General features: G+C 45.7%; 1 protein-coding gene across 2 annotated transcripts in view; it reads left to right on the plus strand.

Moving 5' to 3' along the window:
• Positions 1-26719, plus strand: part of LOC147112076 (cohesin subunit SA-2) — a 137645-nt gene extending 110926 nt beyond the window's left edge. Inside the window, exons 26-33 of one of the 2 annotated variants that reach the window (XM_085999588.1) lie at positions 4229-4353; positions 13001-13102; positions 14704-14852; positions 14967-15095; positions 16259-16461; positions 19088-19265; positions 20327-20454; positions 23299-26719. In XM_085999588.1, the coding sequence (XP_085855714.1) occupies positions 4229-4353; positions 13001-13102; positions 14704-14852; positions 14967-15095; positions 16259-16461; positions 19088-19265; positions 20327-20444 (1004 nt within the window). In that variant the 3' untranslated portion in view covers positions 20445-20454; positions 23299-26719. Of the gene's footprint in view, positions 1-4228; positions 4354-13000; positions 13103-14703; positions 14853-14966; positions 15096-16258; positions 16462-19087; positions 19266-20326; positions 21287-23298 lie in introns of those variants that run through there. The other variant, XM_085999587.1, reaches the window with a different exon arrangement.

Below are 26719 nucleotides of genomic sequence, written 5' to 3' on the forward strand. Positions count from 1 at the left end.
CGGGGGACCCCCTGTAAATACTGACACACTCCGGGGGACCAGCTGTAAATACTGACACACTCCCGTGGACCCACTGTAAATACTGACACACTCCGGGGGACCCCCTGTAAATACTGACACACTCCTGGGGACCCCCTGTAAATACTGACACACTCCGGGGGACCCCCTGTAAATACTGACACACTCCGGGGGACCCCCTGTAAATACTGACACACTCCTGGGGACCAGCTGTAAATACTGACACACTCCCGTGGACCCACTGTAAATACTGACACACTCCGGGGGACCCCCTGTAAATACTGACACACTCCTGGGGACCAGCTGTAAATACTGACACACTCCCGTGGACCCACTGTAAATACTGACACACTCCTGGGGACCAGCTGTAAATACTGACACACTCCGGGGGACCCCCTGTAAATACTGACACACTCCTGGGGACCCCCTGTAAATACTGACACACTCCGGGGGACCCCCTGTAAATACTGACACACTCCGGGGGACCCCCTGTAAATACTGACACACTCCTGGGGACCAGCTGTAAATACTGACACACTCCGGGGGAACCCCTGTAAATACTGACACACTCCTGGGGACCCCCTGTAAATACTGACACACTCCTGGGGACCAGCTGTAAATACTGACACACTCCTGGGGACCAGCTGTAAATACTGACACACTGCCAGGGACCCCCTGTAAATACTGACACACTCCCGTGGACCCACTGTAAATGTAGACACACTCCCGGGGATATTATTTTATGAGTCCTGTTTTCGCCTTTCACCTGAAAGACGGCACTTCTGCACTCCCTCAGCACTGCACTGGGAGTGCCAGCCTAGATTTTGCGCTCAAGCACTGGAGTGGGACTTGAACCCACAACCTTCTGATTCAGAGGCGAGAGTGCTACCCACTGAGCCGAGGCTCAGCTATTAAAAAAGAATGCTGGAGCTCAGAGAAACACTTCAGAAACTCGCTCCACAGTGCACAGCAGCTATTCTCCACCAGCAATGGTTCACAAATAACCACAAGGTTGTGGGTTCAAGTCCCACTCCAGGTCTTGAATGCGGGTTAGGTTGATTGGCTATGATAAATTGACCCTTAGTGTTAGGGGGACTAAATACGTGGGGTTACGGAGATAGGGTGGGATATGTGTTGGTGTAGGGGTTACGGGGATCGGGTGGGATATGTGTCGGTGCAGGCTCGATGGGCCGAAATGGCCTCTATCTGCACTGTGGGGTATCTGTGATTTCTGTGAAAATCTAGGCTGACGCTCCAGCGCAGCGCTGAGGGAGTGCTGCATGGTCGGAGGTGCCGTCTTTTGGATGAGATGTTAAACCGAGGTACTATTTCAAAGAAGAGCAGGGGGAGTTCTCCCCGGTGTCCTATCCCTCAATCATCATCACTAAAACAGATTATCTGGTCATTTATCTCATTGTTGTTTGTGGGAGCTTGCTGTGCGCAAAGTGGCTGCTGTGTTTCCGACATTAACAACAGTGACTACACTTCAAAAAGTACTTAACTGCCTGTAAAGTGCTTTGGGACGTCCTGAAGTTGTGAAGGGCACTATAGAAATACAAGTCTTTCTTTTAGATTAACAGATGGAAAATAGACGAGGTATCAAATGATGGCCTGAATCCAGTAAGGAGTTAGCATCTGTGGGTGGAGCAAGGGGAAGAACTTGAGTTGGGGAGGGGGGCAGGAGTTATTCTTAAATTCACACCTCCCACGAGTCTTGTCTTTACTGTTTTGCTGAGTTCTAGTTGATTTTTCTATGACGTCAAATGGCAAAAAGCTGCTGCAATGAATTTTGATCATTTCTTTGAATAAAAACCCAATACCAGAGATGAGGGACTTCAGCTATGTGGAGAGACTAGAGAAGCTGAGATTCTTCTCCTTAGAGCAGAGAAGGTTAAAGGGGAGATTTGATAGAGGTGTTCAAAATTATGAGGGGTTTTGATAGAGTAAATAAGGAGAAACTGTTTCCACTGGCAGGAGGGTCACAGGGACACAGATTTGAGGTAAAAAGAACCAGAGAGGAGATGAGGAGAAATTATAATACGCAGCGAGTTGTTGTGATCTGGAACGCACTGCCTGAAAGGGTGGTCAAATGTAAGAAGTCACACACCACCAGGTTATAGTCCAACAGTTTTATTTGAAATCACAAGCTTTCGGAGCGCTGCTCCTTCACCTGACGAAGGAGCAGCGCTCCGAAAGCTTGTGATTTCAAATAAAACTGTTGGACTATAACCTGGTGTTGTGTGACTTCTTACATTTGACCACCCCAGTCCAACTCCGGCATCTCCACACCATGAAAGGGTGGTGGAAGCAGATTCAATAGTAGCTTTCGAAAAGGAATTGGTTATCTACTTGAAAAGGAAAAATTTGCAGGGCTATGGGGAAAGAGCAGGGGAGAGTGGGACTAACTGGATCGCTCTTTCAAAGAGCCGGCACAGGCATGGTGGGCCGAATGGCCGCCTTCTGTGCTGTATCATTCTGTCATTCTGTGTTAAAGGGTACAGTGTGAGGTAAATGATCTCTATAGGTATACACTGGTATGATTTAGTTGTTGTACTGGCAGTGATTGACGCTTGCACTTATCAATACAGTTCCAAGGCCTGTGTTATGTTGGAGATGGAAGCCTGCAAACAGCCATAGCTGGAACTGCCAGAATTCTTTCGCCTCATTTTGTTTTTTTTGGGCCCAGGATGTTTCAATGTGTGAAATGAACATAAACTGATAATATAACAAGAAAACACAATGATGGTGTGGGGGCTGGCAGAATCGAAAGTGATATTCGACTCACTCTTTCCCGATGATGTTGTATTGTAACTCGCGATTCGCACTTCCTAATGGAACCTTCATTCGCGAAGGTTTTACTCCACCTCGGGTATTATTAATAGAAGACATCGGCCCTGTTCACTGCAACTTTAATAAAGCACAGCTCAGACAAATTGAGAAGGGAAAAAAAGGGTTTCCATTTATTAAAGAGACAGAATGTCTTTTATATATCGAAGCAGAACATGTTGCAAAATACACACAGTTTTAAAATCTTGTAGATTGAAGGATAAAGAGTTGTACAGTTTTAGGTCTCTGGGAATCCAAAACTAGGGTCGTCAAATATAAGATAATCACTAATAAATCCAATAAAGAGTTCAGGAGAAACTTCTTTACCCAGAGAGTGGTGGGAATGTGAAAATCGCTACCACAGGGAGTGGTTGAGGCGAAAAGTATAGATGCCTTCAAGGAGAAACTAGATAAGTACATGAGGGAGAAAGGAATGGAAGGAGGAGCTGATAGGGTTAGGGTGAGATGAAATAAGGTGGGAGGTGACTCATGTGGAGCATAAACACTGGCATAGACCAGCTGGGCCGAATGGCCTGTTTCTGTGCTGTAAATTCTATTAATTTTTTTATTTGCTTATGGGATGTGGGCGTCGCTGGCAAGGCCAGCATTTATTGCCCATTCCTAGTTGCCCTTGAGAAGGTGGTGGTGAGCTGCCTTCTTGAACCGCTGCAGTCCGTGTGGTGACGGTACTCCCACAGTGCTGTTTGGGAGGGAGTTCCAGGATTTTGACCCAGCGACGATGAAGGATCGGCGATACACTAATAAATCAGGATGGTGTGTGACTTGGAGGGGAACTTGGAGGTGGTGGTGTTCCCATGCGCCTGCTGCCCTTGTCCTAGGTGGAAGAAGTCGCGGGTTTGGGAGGTGCTGCCGAAGAAGCCTTGGCGAGTTGCTACAGTGCATCTTGTAGCTGGTACACACTGCAGCCACAGTACGCTGGTGGCGGAGGGAGTGAATGTTTAAGGTGGTGGATGGGGTGCCAATCAAGCGGGCTGCTTTGTCCTGGATGGTGTCGAACTTCTTGAGTGTTGTTGGAGCTGCACTCATCCAGGCAAGTGGAGAGTATTCCATCACACTCCTTACTTGTGCCTTGTAGATGGTGGAAAGGCTTTGGGGAGTTACAGGGTAAGCGAAGGCTGTGATGAATCTTGATTTAAACACAGTGAGACTGTAGGTAGGAGGAGCAGTGGGCAGGACATTGTACTTGGAGCCACGTTCAAATGACTATAGTATTATTAACAAAATAGGGAGTGGGAGAGAGAAAAAAGAAAGGTTGTGTTGAAAAGACAGTTTTGAGACTTGAGGTAAGTATAATGTCGCTCATTAGACAACAAACGTATTGGCACCAATCAGCCTTCTTGCCCTCCCCTTCATTTTGTTATAGATGAAGAATGCAAAGTGGGCGTATTGCACAAGAGGAGGAATCTCCTTGCTGCCTTCTGTAAGCTAATAGTGTTCAGCGTGGTGGAGATGGACATTGCTGCTGACATCTTCAAACAGTACATCAAGGTAAAGATTTCACATCTTATATATTCATTCAATTTATATTATCAACCGTGATGCAATCTCCCGTACTGCAAATGTTTCCAGAGGAGATCTTGAAGGGGGCGGGGAGAGGAAGAAGCCACTTGTCTAAGGTCTTGGAGCAGCTGTTATACAGGATGAGGTCTTGTCCTCCAAGGGGACCAATCAGAAATTTGGTGTTGCAAATAGACGCGACTGATGAAAAAGAGACCTTGTATTTACATAGCGTACTTAATCAAGTCTCTCAGAAACATACCAAAAGACTTCATCTACAATGAATTATTTTGAACTGCGGTTCCTGCTGTTGTGTAGCCGTTTTTGCTCTCAGCCGTGTCCCACAAACAGCGACGACTCACTATAATTTATTTTAGGTAGTATTGTTTGAGGGGAGAAGTTTAACAGGAGAACTCACTGCCCTTCTTCACAAAGTGCCTCATGACCTTAAACAGCCACCTGAACAGGCATGGAAGGCGTCAGTATGGCACAGAAGTATCAGCTTAGATTATGTGCTGAAGTCTTGAAGTAGTGGGCCTTGAAGACACAACCTCCTGAAACAGAGTGCTACCACTGAGCCAAGTTGGCATTTGCTGACCGTTATGTATATATATTGATATTGCAGTGTGAACAAGAATAGAAATCTAAGTGACTGGTATGGAATTTAATAGGTCAGCATATTCTTACTTAAAATACAATTAAATATAATCCCAGATTGTTGAATCCGTGATTCTTAAAGTATGATGTTTTCCAATAACTAGACGGAGGCTGTAAATTAACAATTAACAGGTGTTTACTGGAGGAGGGTAGTCTAAAGACTAACAGTACAGAGGCATGCTCAAGGCTTATATACAGGTGTGGACACTGCCGGTACTACAGTATACAGGAGCTGTAAAAGTAGTTCTCTCTTAAAGGTACATACACTACAATTCCTCCCCTTTTAGATTAACAGTACCCATAACATTCAAATAACAATTAACACTTTAACATGCACATTAAACTGAAATAGTCCATTTATAGATTCAGTCTTTGGGGCGGCTTCCTGATCCTTTCTGGATAGCGCCTTTCCTGAGGTTCTTGTTCTTGGTGCGGAGGCGATTCTGGCCCCCTTTCGTCGGTTAGTTCATCAGGTTCCGCTGCTACTGTTTCTGAGGTAGATGCTACCGGTATGTCGGGTTCATCCCCAGGTACGCGAGACATGGGGTTGACTCGTTCCTGTGACGCTAGGATCTGGTCGACGTGGCGTCTCACAATGTTCTCCCCGACATCCACTGTGTACATTAATGGCCCCTGCCGTGTGCATATCGTTCCGGGTTGCCATTTCTCTGTTCGGTTGTCGCGGGCCAAGACTGGTTGTCCTACATTGAAGCTCCTTGTCGGCTTTTCATTGATGTGCTGGAATTGCTTATCCTCAACATTTCTTCGCACATTTGGTCTGAGCAAATCCAGACGAGATCTCAACCTTCGGTTAAAGAACATCATGGTTGGGGTCTGGTTGGTAACTGCATGTGTCGCATTTCTGTAGGCTAACAGGAAATTGTCCACCTTATGCTGTAGTGGAATTTCATCATCGCACATGGCCCTTATCGCCTTTTTAAAGGTTTGTACGAACCTCTCAGCCAATCCATTTGTGGCTGGATGATACGGGGCGGATGTGTAATGCCTTACCCCATTCCTTCTCATAAATTTCCGAAACTCTTCGGACACAAACTGTGGTCCCTTATCAGAGCAAATCTGCTCTGGCAAGCCGTTCCTGGCAAATATGGTCCGTAGGACTGCAATCGTTTTGTCTGTAGTGGTTGAGGACATTTTGATGACCTCATACCATTTCGAGTGCGCATCCACTGCTATTAAGAACATTGAGTCCATGAATGGACCAGCAAAATCAATATGCACCCGTTGCCATGGAGAGGAGGGCCACTCCCATGGGTGTAGAGGGGCATGTGGTGGTGCATTTTGGACCTTCTGGCATCCTGAGCAGCTCTTTGTTAGGTCCTCGATTTGTTGATTGATCCCCGGCCACCACACATAAGCCCTAGCAAGGCTTTTCATTTTCACCCCTCCCAGATGGCCTTCGTGAAGCTCATTGAGCACTCTCTCCCTTAACTTGGGTGGAATTACCACTCGGGATCCACACATCACTGTCCCCTGGCATACTAACAGCTGTTCTCTTCTGGATGAGAATGCTGGCAACAGTGAGTCGCCATGTGTTGGCCATCCCATCCTCGTCGCCACTGTTGAATCCGTGATTCTTATAGTATGATGTTTTCCAATAACTAGACGGAGGCTGTAAATTAACAATCAACAGGTGTTTACTGGAGGAGGGTAGTCTAAAGACTAACAGTACAGAGGCATGCTCAAGGCTTATATACAAGTGTGGTCACTGCCAGTACTACAGTATACAGGAGCTGTAAAAGTAGTTCTCTCTTAAAGGTACATACACTACCCAGATGACCGTTTGTTTTTATTCATGTGCAGTCCTGTCCTCACACGATAAACGGTCGCACTATTTAATTCCCTCCCCCACCTACCCCTCCCTGAAAATGCCACTTGCTTGGTACAGTTCCACAAGTGCCAGAGGCCCTCATTTTCTCTTATATATCCATTCTTGGGAGGTGGGCGTCGCTGGCAAGGCCAGCGTTTATTGCCCACCCCTAGTTGCCCTTGAAAAAGTGGTGGTGGGCCTCCTTCTTGAACCACTGCAGTCCGTGTGGTGAAGGTGCTCCCATAGTGCTGTTAGGGAGGGTGTTCCAGGATTTTGACCCAGCCACGATGACGCAAGTGTTTCTTTCCTTCATTTGATGAGCCATGTTTTAATTTCACACCTCGTCAGTATTTTCATGGCAACATCTGATCATCTTTTCACCAGCCAGACTTGAGATCAGGAGCTTCAAAATTGGACTGGCAAGGCAAACGAACCAGTGGGTGGGAGAGCAGCAGCCCGTATATCAGGCGCCCCACTCTTCCATTGCTAGCTCTGTTGTATGAATGTGCCACAACTTGTGTTGTATCAGACAGTGGGAACAAAAAGAAAACTGACCCCAATCCCCAGAATAAGTATCCTTAAACCTTGATTAAAAGCATAAGAAGAAAAGTAAGATTTAAGGACATGTTGTTTGCAGATCGCCTCACGACAGATGATTGTGTCGCCGAAGAGTCTGGTCGAGGAGAAGAAAATCTATTATTAGTTTTTTTGTTGTTGAATTCTGGTCTTTGTCAAGTTGAGGGATAGTCGTGCTGGGAAATGGGAAACATTTCCATTTTGGGCGCCCGGTTTCAGTATCAGGTACTTTTAAGTTTGGATATAGGAACAGGAGATTTTTGGCTCCTAAAGGAATCAAGGGATAAGGTGGAGTTGAGGTAGAAGATCAGCCATGAACTTATTGAATGGCGGGGCAGGCTCGAAGGGCTGAATGGCCGACTCCTGCTCCTATCTCTTATGTTCTTGTGAGTAGGCCGTTCAGCCCCGGGAGCCTGCTGCGCCATTCAATTAGAACATGGCTTATTTGCACCTCAACTATATTTACTCGCCTTTGCTCCATATCCCTTGATACCCTTACCTAATAAAAACTCTTATCGATTTCAGTCTTGAAATCTCCAATTGTCCCCTCGCATCCAGCCTTTTGAGGGGCGGAGGGGGGGAAGAGTTCCAGATTTCTACTACCCTTTGTGTGGAAAAAGTGCTTCTGGATTTCGCTCCTGAATGACTTGGCGCTAATTTTAAGATTATGGCCCCTTGTTCTGGATTCCCCCATTGGAGGAAATAGTTTCATTATCTACCCTATCAAATCCTTCTAACATTTCAAACACCTCAATCAGATCATCCTTCAATCTTCTAAACTCAAGGGAATACAAGCCAAGTTTGTACAACCTGTCCTCATAATATAACCCTCAAAGCCCTGGCATCATTCTGGTGAATCTGCCCTGCACCCACTCCAAGGCCAATATATCCTTTCTGAGGTGTGGTGCCTGTGGTGTATGTACCTTTAAGGGGGAGAACTACTTTTTACATTCCTTTTCATAAATCTTCGAAACTCTTCGGACACAAACTGTGATCTGTACAGCCAGTTGCAGTTTGAACCCTCATTCAGTAAACCCTTGAGAGATACAAAGATTGTCTTGAAGACGTACACGGGGCAAAAAGTCTACCCCAAAGGAAAAATAAGGGTGAACGCTATATATAACGGCAAGGAAACACCAAAAATGGACCTATATGTATTGCCAGATGGAGGACCACCACTACTAGGACATGAATGGATCTGGAAGATACAGCTAGATTGGCATTCCATACAAGCACTGACTGTAGATGCCAAAAAGGATGACGACGTCACACCTGGACGACTGTCAAAAATGCTAATTGACGCACAAGAAGTGTTCCAGCAGGGACTCGGAACACTAAAAGGCATAACAGCGACGATCAAAATAGAGGAAAATGCAAGCCCAAAGTTTTTTAAGGCCAGGCCGGTACCTTATGCGATCCGCCCAGCCGTTGAAGCAGAGCTGGAAGGTTTGGAACGTTCAGGAGTATTGTCCAAAGTGGACTGGAGCGAGTGGGCTACACCCATCGTTCCTGTAATGAAGAGGTCGTTGAGTAATACGCCTGGGGAACCAAAGAAGGTTCGCATCTGTGGGGACTTTAAGGTGACAGTGAACCCAGTCCTTCACACTGTACAATATCCGCTTCTGCAGATTGAAGATATTTTCGCCTTGCTATCTGGAGGGAAACGCTTCACTAAGATTGATCTGGCCCAGGCGTACCTGCAAATGGAGGTAGAAGAAGCCTCGAAACAGTACCTCACGATCAACACTCATAAAGGTCTCTACCAATACAACCGGCTGGTGTTCGGGGTAGCATCAGCTCCGGCTATTTGGCAAAGGGCAATGGAACAAGTCCTGCAAGGGATTCCAGGGACCCAGTGTTATTTGGACGACATCCTGGTCACGGGCGAAAATGACAGTGATCACCTCGCCAACCTGGAGCAGGTGCTCACTAGATTGAAGGAATATGGGCTCTGAGCTAATCGCCACAAATGCGAGTTTTTCCAGAAGCAGATCTCGTATTGTGGCCACGTTATTGATAAAGAGGGGTTACATAAGTCCCCTGAAAAGATTGAGGCAGTAGTCAAGGCTTCAGCATTGGAAAATGTGTCACAACTGAGGTCGTTCCTCGGGCTGGTGAACTACTACCATAAGTTCTTGCCGAATTTGTCTACCATACTACACCCACTGAACACCATACTGCAAACGGGGGTACCATGGAAGTGGAGTGACGAATGTAAACGAGCTTTCCAGAAGAGCAAAGCATTGATCACATCAAAAGAGGTGTTGGCTCATTTCAACCCAGCACTACCAATTCGGTTGGTGTGTGATGCATCACCCTATGGCATTGGAGCGGTGCTGTCGCACAAATTCCCGGACGGCTCGGAGAGGCCAGTAGCCTTTGCGTCTCGGTCACTAACCTCAGCCGAGCGTAACTACGCCCAGATTGACAGGGAGGCGCTCAGCCTAGTGTGGGGAGTGAAAAAGTTCAATCACTATCTGCACGGGCAGAAGTTCACCTTGCTGACTGACCACCAACCACTTGTCTCCATCTTTAATCCAAAGAAGGGCGTTCCGGTGATGACTGCGCAACGGCTACAAAGATGGTCCCTTTTTCTAGGGGCGCACCAATATGAAATCGAGTATAAGGGCACGAAACAGCATGGAAACGCTGATGGGCTATCACGCCTGCCACTGCCTACTGCGGAGGAAGCACCAGCAGTGGATCCTGTCGAAATATTTCATTCGACTATAATTGAATGCTTGCCAGTAACTAACGCTGGTATAGAGAAGGAGACCTGAAATGACCCGACACTGTCTCGGGTATATGATTTGACGGTGAAGGGATGGCCAGCACATGGCGACTCACTGTTGCCAGCATTCTCATCCAGAAGAGAACAGCTGTCAGTATGCCAGGGGACCTTGATGTGTGGATCCCGAGTGGTAATTCCACCCAAGTTAAGGGAGAGAGTGCTCAATGAGCTTCACGAAGGTCATCTGGGAGGGGTGAAAATGAAAAGCCTTGCTAGGGCTTATGTGTGGTGGCCGGGGATTGATCAGCAAATCGAGGACCTGACAAAGAGCTGCTCAGGATGCCAGAAGGTCCAAAATGCACCACCACATGCCCCTCTACACCCATGGGAGTGGCCCTCATCTCCATGGCAACGGGTGCATATTGATTTTGCTGGTCCATTCATGGACTCAATGTTTTTAATAGCCGTGGATGCGCACTCGAAATGGCCTGAGGTGATCAAAATGTCCTCCACCACCACGGAGAAAACTATTGCAGTCCTACGGACCATTTTTGCCAGGAACGGCTTGCCAGAGCAGATTTGCTCTGATAACGGACCACAGTTTGTGTCCGAAGAGTTTCGAAGATTTATGAAAAGGAATGGGGTAAGGCATTACACATCCGCCCCATATCATCCAGCCACAAATGGATTGGCTGAGAGGTTCGTACAAACCTTTAAAAAAAGCAGTAAAGGCCATGTGCGATGACGACATTCCACTGCAGCATAAGGTGGACAATTTCCTGTTAGCCTACAGAAATGCGGCACATGCAGTCACCAACCAGGCCCCGGCCATGATGTTCTTTAACCGAAGGTTGAGATCTCGTCTGGATTTGCTCAGACCAAATGTACGAAGAGATGTTGAGAGTAAGCAATTCCAGCACATCAATGAGAAGCCGACAAGGAGCTTCAATGTAGGGCAACCAGTCTTGGCCCGCGACTACCGAACAGAGAAATGGCAACCCGGAACGATATGCACACGGCAGGGGCCACTAATGTACACAGTGGATGTTGGGGAGAACATTGTGAGACGCCATGCTGACCAGATCCTAGAGTCACAGGAACAAGTCAACCCCATGTCTCGGCCATACGTACCTGGAGAGGAACCCGACGTACAGGTCGCATCTACCTCAGAAACAATAGCATTGGAAGCTGATGAATCAACTGATGAATCAACTGACGACAGGGTGTTAGAATCGCCTCCGCACCAAGAGCGAGACACTCGGGAAAGGCGTTATCCAGAAAGAATCAGGAAGCCTCCCCAATGACTGAATTTATAAATCGACTATTTTCAGCTAATGTTGCATGTTAAAAGTGTTAATTGTAATTAGTTTGATATTTAATTGTTAAATGAGTGTTATGGTACTGTTAATCCAAAAGGGGAGGAATTGTGGTGTATGTACCTTTAAGGGGGAGAACTACTTTTTACAGCTCCTGTATCCTGTAGTACCGGCAGTGACCACACATGTATATAAACCCTGAGTAGTGATCTGTACAGTCAGTTGCAGTTTGAACCCTCATTCAGTAAACACCTGTTGATCGTTCCCTGCAGTCTTTGTCTGATTATTGAAGGACACCACATTAAGATACACGGATATAACAGTGCCCGAAACAGAACGCAGTGCTCCAGATGGGGTCTGAACCAGGCTCAATACAACTGAAGCATAACTTCCTCCCCCACCTCCCCCTTTGTATTCCAGCCCCCGTGAGATAAAGAAGATATCAAATGAAAACCCAAATTTGAATTTGGACCACTTGAAATATAGTACCGTTAGATACTGAGTAAAACTTCTACTGGACCAGCCACTTAAATACTGTGGCTACAAGAGGTCAGAGGCTGCGTATTCTGTGGCGAGTGACTCACTTTCTGACTCCCCAAAACCTTTCCACCATCTACAAGGCACAAGTAAGGAGTGTGATGGAATACTCTCCACTTGCCTGGATGAGTGCAGCTCCAACAACACTCAAGAAGCTCGACACCATCCAGGACAAAGCCGCCCACTTGATTGGCACCCCATCCACCATCTTAAACATTCACTCCCTCCACCACCGGCGCACCGTGGCTGCAGTGTGCACCATCTACAAGATGCACTGCAGCAACTCGCCAAGGCTTCTTCGACAGCACCTCCCAAACCCACGACCTCTTCCACCTAGAAGGACAAGGGCAACAGGTGCATGGGAACACCATCACCTCCAAGTTCCCCTCCAAGTCACACACCATCCTGACTTGGAAATATATCACCGTTCCTTCATCGTCGCTGGGTCAAAATCCTGGAACTTCCTACCTAACAGCACTGTGGGAGTCCCTTCACCACACGGACTGCAGCGGTTCAAGAAGGCGGCTCACCACCGCCTTCTCAAGGGCAGTTAGGGATGGGCAATAAATGCTGGCCTTGCCAGCGACGCCACCTCCCATGAATGAATTAAAAAAAACTCTGTCCAGCAATGTACCTCAGAGCTGACTTCAGAAGAGCACTCCCTACTGCACTAGAATGACATTTTTTCTCTTCGTGCAACAGCCTTCCCTGTGGCTTCTCTTGAGTTTGATAACCAATTTAGTGCCAATTTGTTCTGAATTAGGAGTAGCTTTGCACGGTGAGCCCAGGGCCACTTGCAGACAGATTGAGGCAGCCCAGAATCATTTCACTTAAGACCTCACAGTCAGTAGAGAGACCAGGCTTTCATCTTATTAGTCCAGGCTGGATTTGAACATGGGTTTTAATTTGATATCGCCTTCAATAAAAAAGCGAATGAGTGTTATCCACACGTATGACACGCAACTCACAAAATATGTGTCTGTTTTTCTCCAGTATTTCATTGACTATGGAGACATCATTAAAGAAACACTCAGCAGGACAAGGCAGATTGATAAAATCCAGTGTGCAAAGACCTTGATTCAGAGCTTGAAGCAGGTAAGAATCCCTCCTGAATGCATCAGTAGAAAGCAGGGAGCTCCAGCCTCAGGGACAAAGTTCAGTGCTGAGAGAGACACTGGCCCTTTCCCTGGCTACAATATAACCTAGATCTTAATATCCATGTCAGTTAGCCTTGCTTTACCCATTAGTTTACATGAACCTTACTTGAACATTGCCATTAATATAGCTTATAAATGGCAAAAGAACCAGAGGGGAGACGAAGAGATGTTTTTTTAGACACAGAGTTGTTGTGATCTGGAATGCCTGAAAGGGCGGTGGAAGCAGATTCAGTAATAACTTTCAAAAGGGAATTGGGTAAATACTTGAAAAGGAAAAAAAGATTACAGGGCTATGGAGAAAGAGCGAGGGAGAGTGGGACTAATTGGACAGTTCTTTCAAAGAGCCGGCACAGGCGCGATGGGCCGAATGGCCTCCTTCTGTGCTGTATGATTCAATGATTCGTATCCCACAACTGGACTGACCTGAATTTACTCCTGGGTTATGGTCATTGCCAAGGGGTGGGGGGGGGGGGATAAATCTCAAACATCTTAGGGCTTTGTAATGTTTTCTACTTTATTTAAATTAATTCTGGGGAGGTGGGCGTCGCCGGCAAGGCCAGCATTCATTGCCCGTCCCTAATCGCCCTTGAGAAGATGGGGGGTGGTCCGCCTTCTTGAACCGCTGCAGTCCGTGTGGTGAAGGTACTCCCATAAATTCAGGTTAAGAACTTAAAGTTCATAAGAAATAGGAGCAGGAGTCGGCCTTTCGGCCCCTCGAGCCTGCTCCGCCATTCAATATGATCATGGCTGATCTTCTACCTCAACTCCATCTTCCCGCACTATCCCCATATCCCTTGATTCCCTTAGAGTCCAAAAATCTATCGATCTCTGTCTTGAATATACTCAATGACTGAGCCTCCACAGCCCTCAGGGTGGTGAATCTTTGGAATTCTCTACCTCAATCAGTGAAGAAATTTCTCCTCATCTCAGTCCCAAGTGGCCGACCCCTTATCATGAGACTGTGACCTCTGGTTCTAGACTCCCCAGCCAGGTTGCTATTTATTTCCTTCTGACTCAGTGTTAGTGCCCGCGTCATTTATTAAAAAATTTGCGACCATTTTTAACATGCTTTAAACCATGAATTAAATTAAACATAAATTAAACATAAATTAAACCAAAAAAAGTCATGTAAATCGCAATCTCTAAATGGTGCATGTTTCTGCAATGCTCCAGATACTTCAACGCGGTTGTGATTTATAGACGCCTATCCTTCTGCCACACGGAAACGCAGCTTAAATACGTGCACCTTGCTCAGTGTACAGTAGTTGCTCTTTACGATGCAGCAAGCTTACAGCAATACTTCATTCGCTGATTAAGTCTTTTTTTTGGTTGTTTTCCTAAGCAGGCGCCACAGGAACTGCAACAGGCAGCTCGCTGGTGGTATTTGACATTTGCGGTTGGAGTTTCGTTTACTGATTTTCATCATCATTTGTTTTTGCAACATGCAGGGCAGAAAAGCCCATCAGAATTACAATTCTGTCTTCCAGGTATTGTTCTCCCAGGGTGCAGACCTTGATATTTATGCATTTATTGTCGCAGCTGTTCAACGAACTGTTGCAAGGTCAAGGTTCCAATCTGGACAGGTGGTCTCAGCCCTTCACCAGCATCAAGGACTTGGCCCGACGCTTCTCGCTGACCTTTGGCTTTGACCAGTTGAAAACCAGGGACGCGATGGCCATGCTGCACAAGTACAATTCATTTCTATTACCTCAGCCTTGATAGTGAGCGTTCGCCCTGCGTTAAGAGTTATTTTTTGCTTCGCCAGCTCCTGTCGACTGATTTCACATCATCTGTTTTGACAGAAACGGCATCGAGTTTGCCTTCAGAGATGACAACACAAAGGGTAAGAATCGGCCTCCCCTTAACGTGGCTTTCCTGGACATCTTGAGCGAATTTTCCCCAAAGCTGTTGAAAACGGACAAAAGAACTGTGTAAGTGAATAATTATTCATACATTATAAATGGAACACCACAACCTTCTTTCTCTCTCGTCACCCCATCAGTACGTAGGATTACATCGGATATACGGCACAGATACTGGCCATTCGGCCCAACCAGTCCATGCCAGCGTTTATGCTGCACTCGAGCCAAAGTACACCGCTCACTGTTCTATCCATTTAATTACTGTCATCTTTTCTATGGTATTTTTTTAATGATTTGGTCTGAGCCCCTCTGTGCTTATTTATTTACATCTCCTTGGTTGCCAAGACATCCACTTCCAACTAACAATCCTGTGTGAGTGATGTAACTGAAGACTAAGGTCTTGAGCGAAGGTCACATCACTGTGGCAAAAGCACACGGGATCCTTAGCTTTAGAAATAGAGCCGTAGGGATAGAAATTTGTCTTTGGTGTTATCTACTTGAGTGGGAAATAATTAAAGGACCAAGGGGAAGAAGCAGGGGGAGTGGGACTAATTGGACGGCTCTTTCAAAGAGCCGGCACAGGCACGATGGGCCGAATGGCCTCCTTCTGTGCGGTATCATTCTATGATTCTAATATAAATGTTGTGGTAATTTGAGCTTCCCATTCTTGTGATGATTCTGCCATTGATTCAGTGATCTGGCTCGCTGTAGTGCAGTTCAGAGACTAAATTCCTTGTTTCAAAGTAGCCCATTCCTTGTACACAGTGCCGGGATCATCCCCTCCCAAGCCAGGTATAGCAACAGATCAAGCGCATCACCAACCTACTGGTATAATGCAAACCCCGTACTACTTCAAGTGTGACTTTTTCATCAGATAGTCTTCAAGCTCTTCGAGTGAAAATGTCAGGCTAGCGCTGAATTGTGGACAGCACGGACCAATGCCTACCAGTTTGTTGAAAGTGAGCACGGTGATTTTCCATTAATCGGGGCTGGATTCTAACTCAGGTCGCGTAGAAATAAGGACTTTATGCTAATCTACTGTGTCACCTAGTCCTCAGGAGAGAGTCTAGATTTGAGGCTAAATATCAATCGGATACTGTAAAATACCAAGAATTACTGTGGAATAGAAATAGTTTTCAGATGCAACCTCTGTGACATGGAAGAGGAGGCTTTCCTCTAACCAATCTCTTCACTGCCTTCCACCATTCAATTGAGTCTCATTTTCTGCTCAGATACAATTACCTGGAGAGGTTTGTAACAGACCAGATGGCAGCAGAGAATGGAGAGGAGTGGCTTCCGCTAATTTCGTACAGAAGGTCCTTGTTGGATAGCCGGGATGATGATACAATATCCACCAGCAGCAGTGACAAGAGTGCACTGTCTCCAGTGCACCAACAATCCAAATCAACATCTCTGAAGAGGAGACTGCAAACTGGTAAGCATCAAGTACACGGTGCAAAACGGTCTTCTTACTCGCTTCCTCCTCAATGTAGAATCAGAGAATACAGTGATAGCAGGCTGTTTCCATCTTGCCAAAGTTACTGTAGATCCGATTGACTAAATTTGTCATTTTTAATCTTTAACTTATCCTCAATTTACTGGTATAGCTTAGATGTGTAATTGTTAAATAATGTTATTAGTGTCAGCCAACGACTCCACATTACCCATGCAATTTTAGACATTGTATATCCAATTAGAATCATACAGCACAGAAGGAGGCCATTCGGCCCATCGAGTCTGCGCCGGCTCTTTCGAAGAGCAATCCAGTTAGTCCCACTCACCCTTGAAATGCTCAATCTGTTCTAACTCATCCTTTCCCAAGACTCTCCACTTGCCTGGATGAGTGCAGCTCCAACAACACTCAAGAAGCTCGACACCATCCAGGACAAAGCAGCCCGTTTGATTGGCACCCCATCCACCACCTTAAACATTCACTCCCTCCGCCACTCGCCAAGGCTTCTTCGGCAGCACCTCCCAAACCCGCAACCTCTTCCACCTAGAAGGACAAGGGCAGCAGGCACATGGGAACACCACCACCTCCAAGTTACCCTCCAAGTCACGCACCATCCTGACTTGGAAGTATATCGTCGATCCTTCATCGTCGCTGGGTCAAAATCCTGGCACTCCCTCCCTAACACCCCTTCACCACACAGACTGCAGCGGTTCAAGAAGGCGGCTCACCACCACCTTCTCAAGGGCAACTAGGGATGGGCAATAAATGCTGGCCTTGCCAGCGACGCCATAAGCGAATAATAAAAAACTCCAAACCGTGGCATTCCTTATCTCTCTTAGTCTGCCCTTCCAGCTACAATTGACAGATTTTTAAACCCCAAGCTGAACATCACCTTAATCAGCAGTTCTTCACTTACCTCATCTTCCTTCCTGCTCTCTTAAACTTGATGGTGTGCTGCACCATGGAGTTGTCCAGTCAGCGAAGTTTCTTGAAAGAAAACAAATGCCTATGGAGGGGACGGCCAGCGCCACAACCCAGCACCGTTAAGCAGACGACTGGACTGACCTTTCACCCTGGAACTACTCATCACTTTAATGCAAACTATTTTTTTATGGTGGAGGTCAAAGAGTCGACACTTGATTATTGGACTGCTAGATTGCAAGCTTCCTCAGCAACTGGTTAGCAAGTAAATTGTTAATGAGAATGTGTAGGGTACACAGGAGACTCAGTGAGTCACTTAAAGATCAAGCACCAGTTGTGGGAGGCGGGGGGCGGGGGGAAGGATCCAGGTAGACCAGCAAATGCCATTATAACAACAACAATGTGCATTTATATAGCGCCTTTAACATAGGCACTTCACAGGAGTGTTATCAAACAAAATTTGACACCGAGCCACATAGGAGCAATTAGGGCAGATGACCAAAAGCTTGGTCAAAGAGGTAGGTTTTAAGGCGCGTCTTAAAGGAGGAGAGAGGGGTAGAGAGGCGGAGAGGTTTAGGGAGGGAATTCCAGAGCTTAGGGCCTAGGCAGCAGAAGGCACGGCCACCAATGGTGGAGCGATTAAAATCAGGGATGCTAACGAGGGCAGAATTGGAGGAGCGCAGATATCTCAGCAGGGGGGGGGGGCGCGCTGGAGGAGATTACAGAGATAGGGAGGGGCGAGGCCCTGGAGGGATTTGAAAACAAGGATGAGAATTTTAAAATCGAGACCTCATTTATACTACGGGCAGATAATGTGTCCAGAGTGCAGCACCAGCACGCACAGATGCTACTTGCACCTAGGAACGGGTAAGGTGACCTCAGTGGATAGCATGAGGTCAACTCACTTGCATCATTTTCTGGCACCCCAGGTGCATTGCTCACAACACACTAGGGAGTGTTGGGGCATCAACAGTCAGCGAAGGCCTGTTGTGCGCTGGGCAATTTTCTGGTGCGCAAGGAGAAACATAGGCACCAGGCAAAGGGCAGGAAGGCCTGATGTTTTTTTTCTCTTCTAATAGTAAACTGTCCTTCAGCACCTGTTCCAAACAGGCGTCGGACGGCCCTGCCTTATGGGGTGGCCATTTAACCTGCATTGCACTCAGGGTGCTCGTGAGGCTAGTGTCCAGCTAACGCACAGGCTCCCAAGTCTTTTGCACTTGCTACTTACCTAAGGACACGTCGGGCACCATGGGGTATATTATCAGCTTTCACACCTGACAACATGGGGGGCCATTGCCCAATGTAATTCAATCATTATTGCTTCTATTTCTGAGCCCAAGGAGTTGCTGAGCCCATCAGTACAAAGATACGTATCTTCCGTTAATATCACAATGATGAATTCTTCAATCCTATTGAGAGACATGGCTCAATAGAGCCCAAATTCAATGCATCCCCTCTCTGCAGGATTCCCATCAATCAGCATATTAATTATTGAGAAATTTCTTGAAAGCATACATATTGCTCGCACCTATGCCGACTCCAAAGTTACAATGTGTTATTTGACTGTTGTTCATAGGATCTGAATAGTCGTGACCTTCTCTCAGTAACACCAGGGAATAGCCGTTTGACCGACGGTAGGATTTAAAATACTGGTGAAACAGTATATTTTTGCCATTTTATTTTGCAGAAGACAGCATTAGTAATGCAGAACTGAATGAGGAGCAGAGTGTGAAGATCTCACCCAGTTTCTTGATGCCTCGGTTGAGCTCCGCGGTACTGAGAGAAAATGAGGAGCGGGCAAGCCGAAGGGAGAGTCACACGAAGGAGCATCCATTGGAAAAGGATGGGATGCAGTCACTTTACAGGTACACTGACATTTACAACTTGTTTTTTTTATCCTCTGTCTTCTTTATTTCCCTTCCAGTTTCCTCTTGTAGCCCAACCCTGAAGGCTGGGATACAGTTTCAGGGACACAATTTATCCTCTGGTACCTCGTCTAAGTGGCCATTGTTTGTGTGTAGGTTTAGACTGTGGCTGTCGGCAGGTTGTTCGCTCCTTTTATTTTTTACTTTCTCCCCTTCGCTCCTGGAAGTGCTGCCCTTTTTTTTTGGTTATGGTTAGGTTCCATGGACACCTACAACACTCTGGTACCATGGCCAAGTGCTCAGTCTTCACGCTTGAGCCTAACTAATTAGAGTTAGCTGGTCTGTTATTGTCTATTGGGAGGTGCACAGGAGCTGTGCTGCTGAAGTAAAATATACTCAGTGACTAACTTCGAAATGACAGACTGTATATTGGCTGTCAAAGCACGTATAAGCACAGTTTGCAAAGAACATTGTGTACAGTGCTATGTGTAGTCATTAGCTGAAGCATCCAAGAAATGGAGGACTTTGAAGTTAGATACCATAGAAAGGATACAAGGCATCCAAATTGGTCAGCCTTTGAGTGTAAGAAGAGTAAAAGTCGGTCCAGCATTGATGTTCTGCCATTAACTGTGAAGAGGACATTCAGTCCTGGAGGACTGGAAAAGAGTGCTCCCTCATTGGTGGGTTCTGATGAATCAGGGCACGCTCCAGCCACCAATTAGGGAATAGCTTTCAGCAACCTGCTGGGTCTGGGAGGTTCCGAATGAAGCAACCAACTGCAGAAGAATCACCAAGCTCCGAGAGTGAGCGCCAGTGGAGATTTTGGAAAAGGAGCGGGGTATCTCCGACGGCTACTTCCGGATTTCCGCGTTTAACTGCGCATGTGGGGGAAGTTGCTGCCCGATTCACTCCATAATAACGGTGAGTGCTGTTAGCCTCACTGTTATTATCTACGCAAAATCCGGGCCATTGTGTATAGATTTATTTTGAAAGTGAAAGTGAAATGTCCACATACCTGCTGATGGGATGTGTACTAAAACACAATGAACTATTTTTTTTAGTGAGTATGGGACCACAACAATGGGAAACTCAGATAGGTTGGTGGAAGAAGATACAGCAAAATCGGCCGAGGATGACCTTGACGATTTGAATGAAATACTGGATATTGATAACGACTGACACAGCCCCAGTAAGTCCCAGAATGAGTCTATCTCATATTAATTTTTGGCAAAATCTTTGCAACCATTGATTGAAAAGCGAATGTTCTGAAGTAAAACTAATATTTACTTTTTCAATAAAATTGCAGTGTGTATTGCGGCAAATGTCTTTTTGAAAAGAGATTGCAATATCTCTTTCTGATTCCTGTGTAAATAATTGCTTGATTACATTTCCTGGGTGGTTGTTTACGGATTGAGCTTATTTTGAAATTGGTTGTCTGCTTGGACAGTGATGAAATAAAACTGAGAGAATCAAACACTACAGTGAAACGTGGCACATCTATCCTGACCAGCCATTTCTGCCAGACCTAAATTTATAATAGTTTTTAAATAACCTATTTCACGTTGATTTTTTCTGCTCATCAAAGGTGAGTGATGTTGGCATTGGGGAATTAGGGTCACCTAGTCTCAGCACCAAAGTCTTTCGGACGAGACGTTAAAGCGAGACCCCGTCTGCTCACTCAGGTGGATGTAAAAGATCCCATGGCACTATTTTGAAGAAGAGTAGGGGAGTTATATGTGAAATGTCCACATACCTGCTGATGGGATGTGTACTAAAACACAATGAACTATTTTTTTTAGTGAGTATGGGACCACAACATTGAATTTGGGCTCTATTGAGCCATGTCTCTCAATAGGATTGAAGAACTAATAATTGTGATATTAATGGAAGATACGTATCTTTATACTGTTGGGGTTGATCCCTCAACCAACATCACTAAAACAGATTATTTGGTCATTATTACATTGCTGTTTGTGGGAGCTTACTGTGCAAAATTGGCTGCTGCGTCCCCTACATTAGAACAGTGACTACACTTCAAAATAAGTACTTCATTGGCTGTGAAGCATTTTGGATCATCCTCAGGCCGTGAAAGGCGCTATATAAATGCAAGTCTTTTTCTTTCAAGCGGTCAGTTAAAGCATGAATAGAAAAAGTTCCCTACTCTGCCCCACCAGTACGGCCAAAACAGCTGAAAAGAGCACTCTTGACTGCACCAGTTTGAATTCTGTTTAATTTCCCATACCAGCCACTCTGACTGAGATTCCCAGTTAGTGCTGAACTGGAATCATATGAACGTAGGAATTGCTGGACTCAAAATGACCAAGGTCCATCTACAAAAGCAAAATCCTGCGGACGCTGGAGATCTGAAATCAAAACAGAAAAAGCTGGAAATGCTCAGCAGGTCAGGCCTGTGGAGAGAGAGAAACAGAGTTAACGTTTCAGGTCGACGACCTTTCGTCAGAGCTGGAAAAAGTTAGAGAGGTAATCGGTTTTAAGCAAGTGCAGAGGCTGGGAAATGCGGGGAGGGGAGGAAAGAATTAAAGGGAAGGTTTGTGATAGGGTGGAAGGCAGGAGAGATAAAATGACAAAAGGGATGATCTAGCTCGCCTTCTACCAGCCTGGTAGATGTTGACCAATCATAGCAATCAATCTCTATCAATTAGTCTACAACAAACGCAGAAAATGTGATGGGAGAAAACCACAGTGGTAGAGAGCGTTGGGAACCATAGGTCCAAAGTCACCTCTGTCGTCCCATGCATGCTCCATGGTCAGTGTTGTGCTGTGCGCCTAATTACACTGGGTTGAGCTTTTAAAAAACATATTAGATAGTGAATCTTTGCGGCGTTGAGGTGAGGGATCTCAATGCCGGAGAACAGAACTTCCCGTTTTTGACACTCAGTTTCAGCATTAAAATTGCTGATTGTAACTCGGGGTGAGTATGTGGCCGGCGGGACAAGCATCAGGATCGCCCCAACCTGAAGCTCCGGCTATTTTATCAGACATACCCCAGGCCCAACTCCTGCCCGAATCCGGTGGGAATAGCACAAGGCCGGTGGACGCGTGCAGGGCAAGTGCAGCAAGAGGCTGCCGCCGGCGAGAGCTGCAGGCTCTGCCACTAATGATGGAGCAGAAGGGAGGGGAGGGATACACAGGAGGCCGGCATTGGAAGGCTGGAGGGCATGGGCTGCAAATCATTGCAAGGGTAGCAGGGTGGGGTGATGCCATAGAAGGGACAAGGATTTTCAATTCTCAACGCATTGGGGATAGGTTGCCAGTAGAATTCAGCAAAGACAGGTACCATGGGTAAGGTGGACTTAGTAGTTTAAAATGCTGGCAGCAGAAGTTTGGACAAGTTAAGCGTTTTTAAAGGGTGGAGCTTGGGAAGCTGGCAAGAAAAGTGTGGTAGAAATTGAGCCGAGAGGTCACAAAAATGTGGATAAGTGTTTCAGCAGTGGGACGGTGAAGCAGTGTTGTGCAGGTTTATTTTATTTCATTCACGGGGTGTGGGCATCGCTGGCAAGGCCAGCATTTATTGCCCATCCCTAATTGCCCTCGAGAAGTTGGTGGTGAGCCTCCATCTTGAACCACTGCACGCCGTGTGCTGAAGGTACTCCCACAGTGCTGTTAGGGAGGGAGTTCCAGGATTTTGACCCAGCGACGATGAAGGAACGGTGATATATTTCCAACTCAGGATGGTGTGTGACTTGGAGGGGAACTTGGAGGTGAACTTGGAGGTGGTGGTGTTCCCATGCGCCTGCTGCCCTTGTCCTTCAAGCCGGTAGAAGTCGCGGGTTTGGTGGAAGAGGTCTGGTTAATGAATAGGGTGAGGTCCTGCGTTACAATCCAATTTCTTTTATAAACCTACTGGGCTTTGCATTGCTATTTATTTTATGCTCCATTCAGTACCATGTGTCACCTTGATATAGTCCCTGTTGTAACATGCAGAATATTTAGTATTATAAAGAAGGTCAAGTACACTTTAACACCACTTGAATATCAGTAATAGATTACTGTGCTATTGTTAATTCTATAGGATCCAATGAAGTGAATTGTCCCAAGGCAGTGGGAGACTTTCTGCGCTGACACTTCTCATCGTGAGAATTTGAAGAACATTTTAAGCTCTTTAAAGAGAATTTTCATTATATATGTTGGGAGAACTGAAAAATGATCTATTCTATTGTATTGTATTCTGTGATAATGTTGCCGTATCCAGGAAAAAAACACAAGAAGCTTCTCATGCAGAATGCCACCTCAAGAGAGAAAGAAGTACATCCCCCCGGCCAACGCTAGTTCTTCAGAGGACCGATTATTTTCTGCAGCTTGCATTTCGAGAACTTATTTCTCAAAATTCACAAAAATGTTTGAAATGGCTCAATGTACACATGTAATGTACGGTTCACTATTGAATCATGCGGACCAGGACAGTTTTAGGTTTGATCCCTGGTCAATTTCTGAGTTACATGACCTCAGTGGGGCGGGAGCTACAGTTGGCCGTGAATACTGTGAAGACATTCACTGCCCCGTTTCACAGGCAAAGAACGATGACGTGGGTCAAGAAACGGAGGCCTGCTATTCCCCACGGAATCGTATTTCATCACTTGTGGGAGAGTAGTAGAAAACAAGGAGGCAAAAATGAGAAATAATAATGTCTCATAATTTAATGAAATATCGAAGCCTAATTAAGTATTTTATTAAGAATTTAGAAATCAGGAATTCAATGGCAACCAATGTTATCAAACTCAATCTAGATGCCAACAGCTAACGTTAAAATAACAATCTACTTACTGTAAATCAGATATGCGCAACATAAGGTTTGTGGGCCAAATGTCATCCATGTGTGACCTGGTGCACCAGGGTCTGCCAATCAACTCCATGAATTTTAAACAATTGCTGTAAAATAGGAAGCCCTCCTCCCATTAGCAGATGTTTCAAGCCTGGGATTTGCTGATGCCCCTTTGCCTAATTCAGTCCCGCCTCTCAGAATCAGGCACTATGAACAGTGGGAGGGGAAGAGAGAAAGGAGGAAGGTCAGACTAAATTAAGGCAATAGGAAGATTGCCAGGAAGAAAGTGACCAGCACAGAAGTAGGAAAAGCCAAAATGAGGGAATGAGAAATGGAACAAAAGGAACATGTGGAACGGATGAACTCGCAGAGTGAAACTATGTTATAAATGGCTAAATCAGGCCTAAGAAAGTATGTCAGGATAGTGATTTTCTTTAGATTAATTGGCAAAGGTATTTATTTTTAACAATGTTGCACTGATTCCTGGTACATGTTGGTTATAAGTACGATGGTCCAGTTGGACTAGCAATGCAGAGGTCATGAGTTCACATCTCCACCATGGCAAATTATGAAATTGAATTTAATAAATCTGGCACCAGGAAAAATAATCATGTATGCTTCCAGACTACCCCATGCTATGAGGTGCAATAATAAGATAATCAGACTGATCTAACAGTAACAACCCAGGCAACCAAGTAGGATAAGGCAAGAGCAATCTTAGCCCAGTCGACACTGAAAAGTCCTCCTCATCAACAGGGGGGGAGGATGTCTTACTGCAGTTGTACAGGGCTTTGGTGAGACCACATCTTGAGTATTGTGTACAGTTTTGGTCGCCTTATCTGAGGAAGGATATTCTTGCCATGGAAGGAGTTCAGAGAAGATTCACCAGGCTGATACCTGGGATGGCAGGAATGACGTATGAGGAGAGATTGGGTCGATTGGGCTTGTACTCGCTGGAGTTTAGAAGAATGAGAAGGGATCTCATTGAAACTTATAAAATACTGGCAGGACTGGCCAGACTAGATGCAGGGAGGATGTTCCCGATGGTCGGGGAATCCAGAACCAGGGGTCACAGTCTAAGGATAAAGGGTAGGCCTTTTAGGACAGAAATGAGGAGGAATTTCTTCACCCACAGAGTGGTGAACCTGTGGAATTCTCTACCACAGAAGGCAGTAGAGGCCAATTCATTAAATATATTCAAGAAGGAGTTGGATATATTTCTTAAGGCTAAAGGGATCAAGGGGTATGGGGAGAAAGCAGGGACCGGGTACTGAACTTGGTTATCAGCCATGATCGCATTGAATGGCGGAGCAGGCTCGAGGGGCTGAATGGCCTACTCCTGCTCCTATCTTCTATGTTTCTATGATGCCCAAGTTGGGAGAGCTGTCCAACACACTAGTCAAGCAACAGTTATACTCACAATCGTTATCTTCCAGCCCAAATCCCAGACTCCTCCATTACCATTCCTGGGTGCAGCCTGTTTCACTGGCAGGATAGACCCAAGAGAGGTAAAGGCAGTGATAAACAGTCAGGCGGGATTGACTTGGGGAGTCCTCAATATTGACTATCGACTGCATGAAGTCTGATGAATAAAGAAATCTGCTGACCACCACCCACTTACCGTCCTCTTCCCCTCCCCCAACCCCACCTCAACTGATGAATCAGTAACCCTCCATGTTAAACATCACTTGGAGGAGTCTCTGAGGGACGCACGGGCATAGAATGAAAATCTAAGTTCCTGTCTGCCTCTTTCTCGTCGTTTATAAGAACATAAGAAATAGGAGCAGGAGTGGGCCATACGGCCCTTCGAGCCTGCTCCGCCATTCAATAAGATCATGGCTGATCTTCTACCTCGACTCCACCTTCCCACACTATCCCCATATCCTTTGGGTCCCTTAGTGTCCAAAAATCTATTGATCTCAGCCTCGAAAATACTCACCAACTGAGCCTCCACAGCCCTCTGGGGTAGAGAATTCCAAAGATTCACAACCCTTTGAGTGAAGAAATTTCTCATCTCAGTCCTAAATCAGATCCCCTTGGAATGAGTGACCATAACATGGTTGAATTCCATATTCAATTAGAGGGTGAGAAGGTTGGATCTCAAACAAGCATGCTAAGCTTGAATAAAGGAGACTATGAAGGTATGAGAGTGGAATTGAGTAGAGTGGATTGGGAAAATAGATTAAAGGGTAAGACGATACATGATCAGTGGTGTACATTTAAGGAGTTATTTTACAACTTCCAAAAAAAATATATTCCACTGAGAAGAAAAGGGTGTAAAAGAAAAGACAGCCATCCGTGGCTAAGTAAAGAAATTAAGGATAGCATTCGACTAAAAACAAGGGCATATAAGGTAGCCAAATCTAGTGGGAGGATAGAGGATTAGGAAAACTTTAAAAGACAGCAAAAAAACCAAAAAGATTGATTAAGAAAGGGAAGATAGATTATGAAAATAAATTAGCAAAAAATATAAAAACAGATAGTAAGAGTTTTTATAGTTATATAAAAAGAAAAAGGGTGGCTAAAGTAAATGTTGGTCCCTTAGAGGATGAGACCAGGAAATTAATGGTGGGAAATATGGAGATGGCAAAAACACTGAATGAATATTTTGTATCAGTCTTTACAGTAGAGGACACTAAGAATATCCCAACACTGGACAAACAGGGGGCTA

Source organism: Somniosus microcephalus, chromosome 10 (assembly GCF_052327205.1).
Source record: "Somniosus microcephalus isolate GS21.2 chromosome 10, FLI_Smic_1.0, whole genome shotgun sequence".
NCBI lineage: Eukaryota > Metazoa > Chordata > Chondrichthyes > Squaliformes > Somniosidae > Somniosus > Somniosus microcephalus.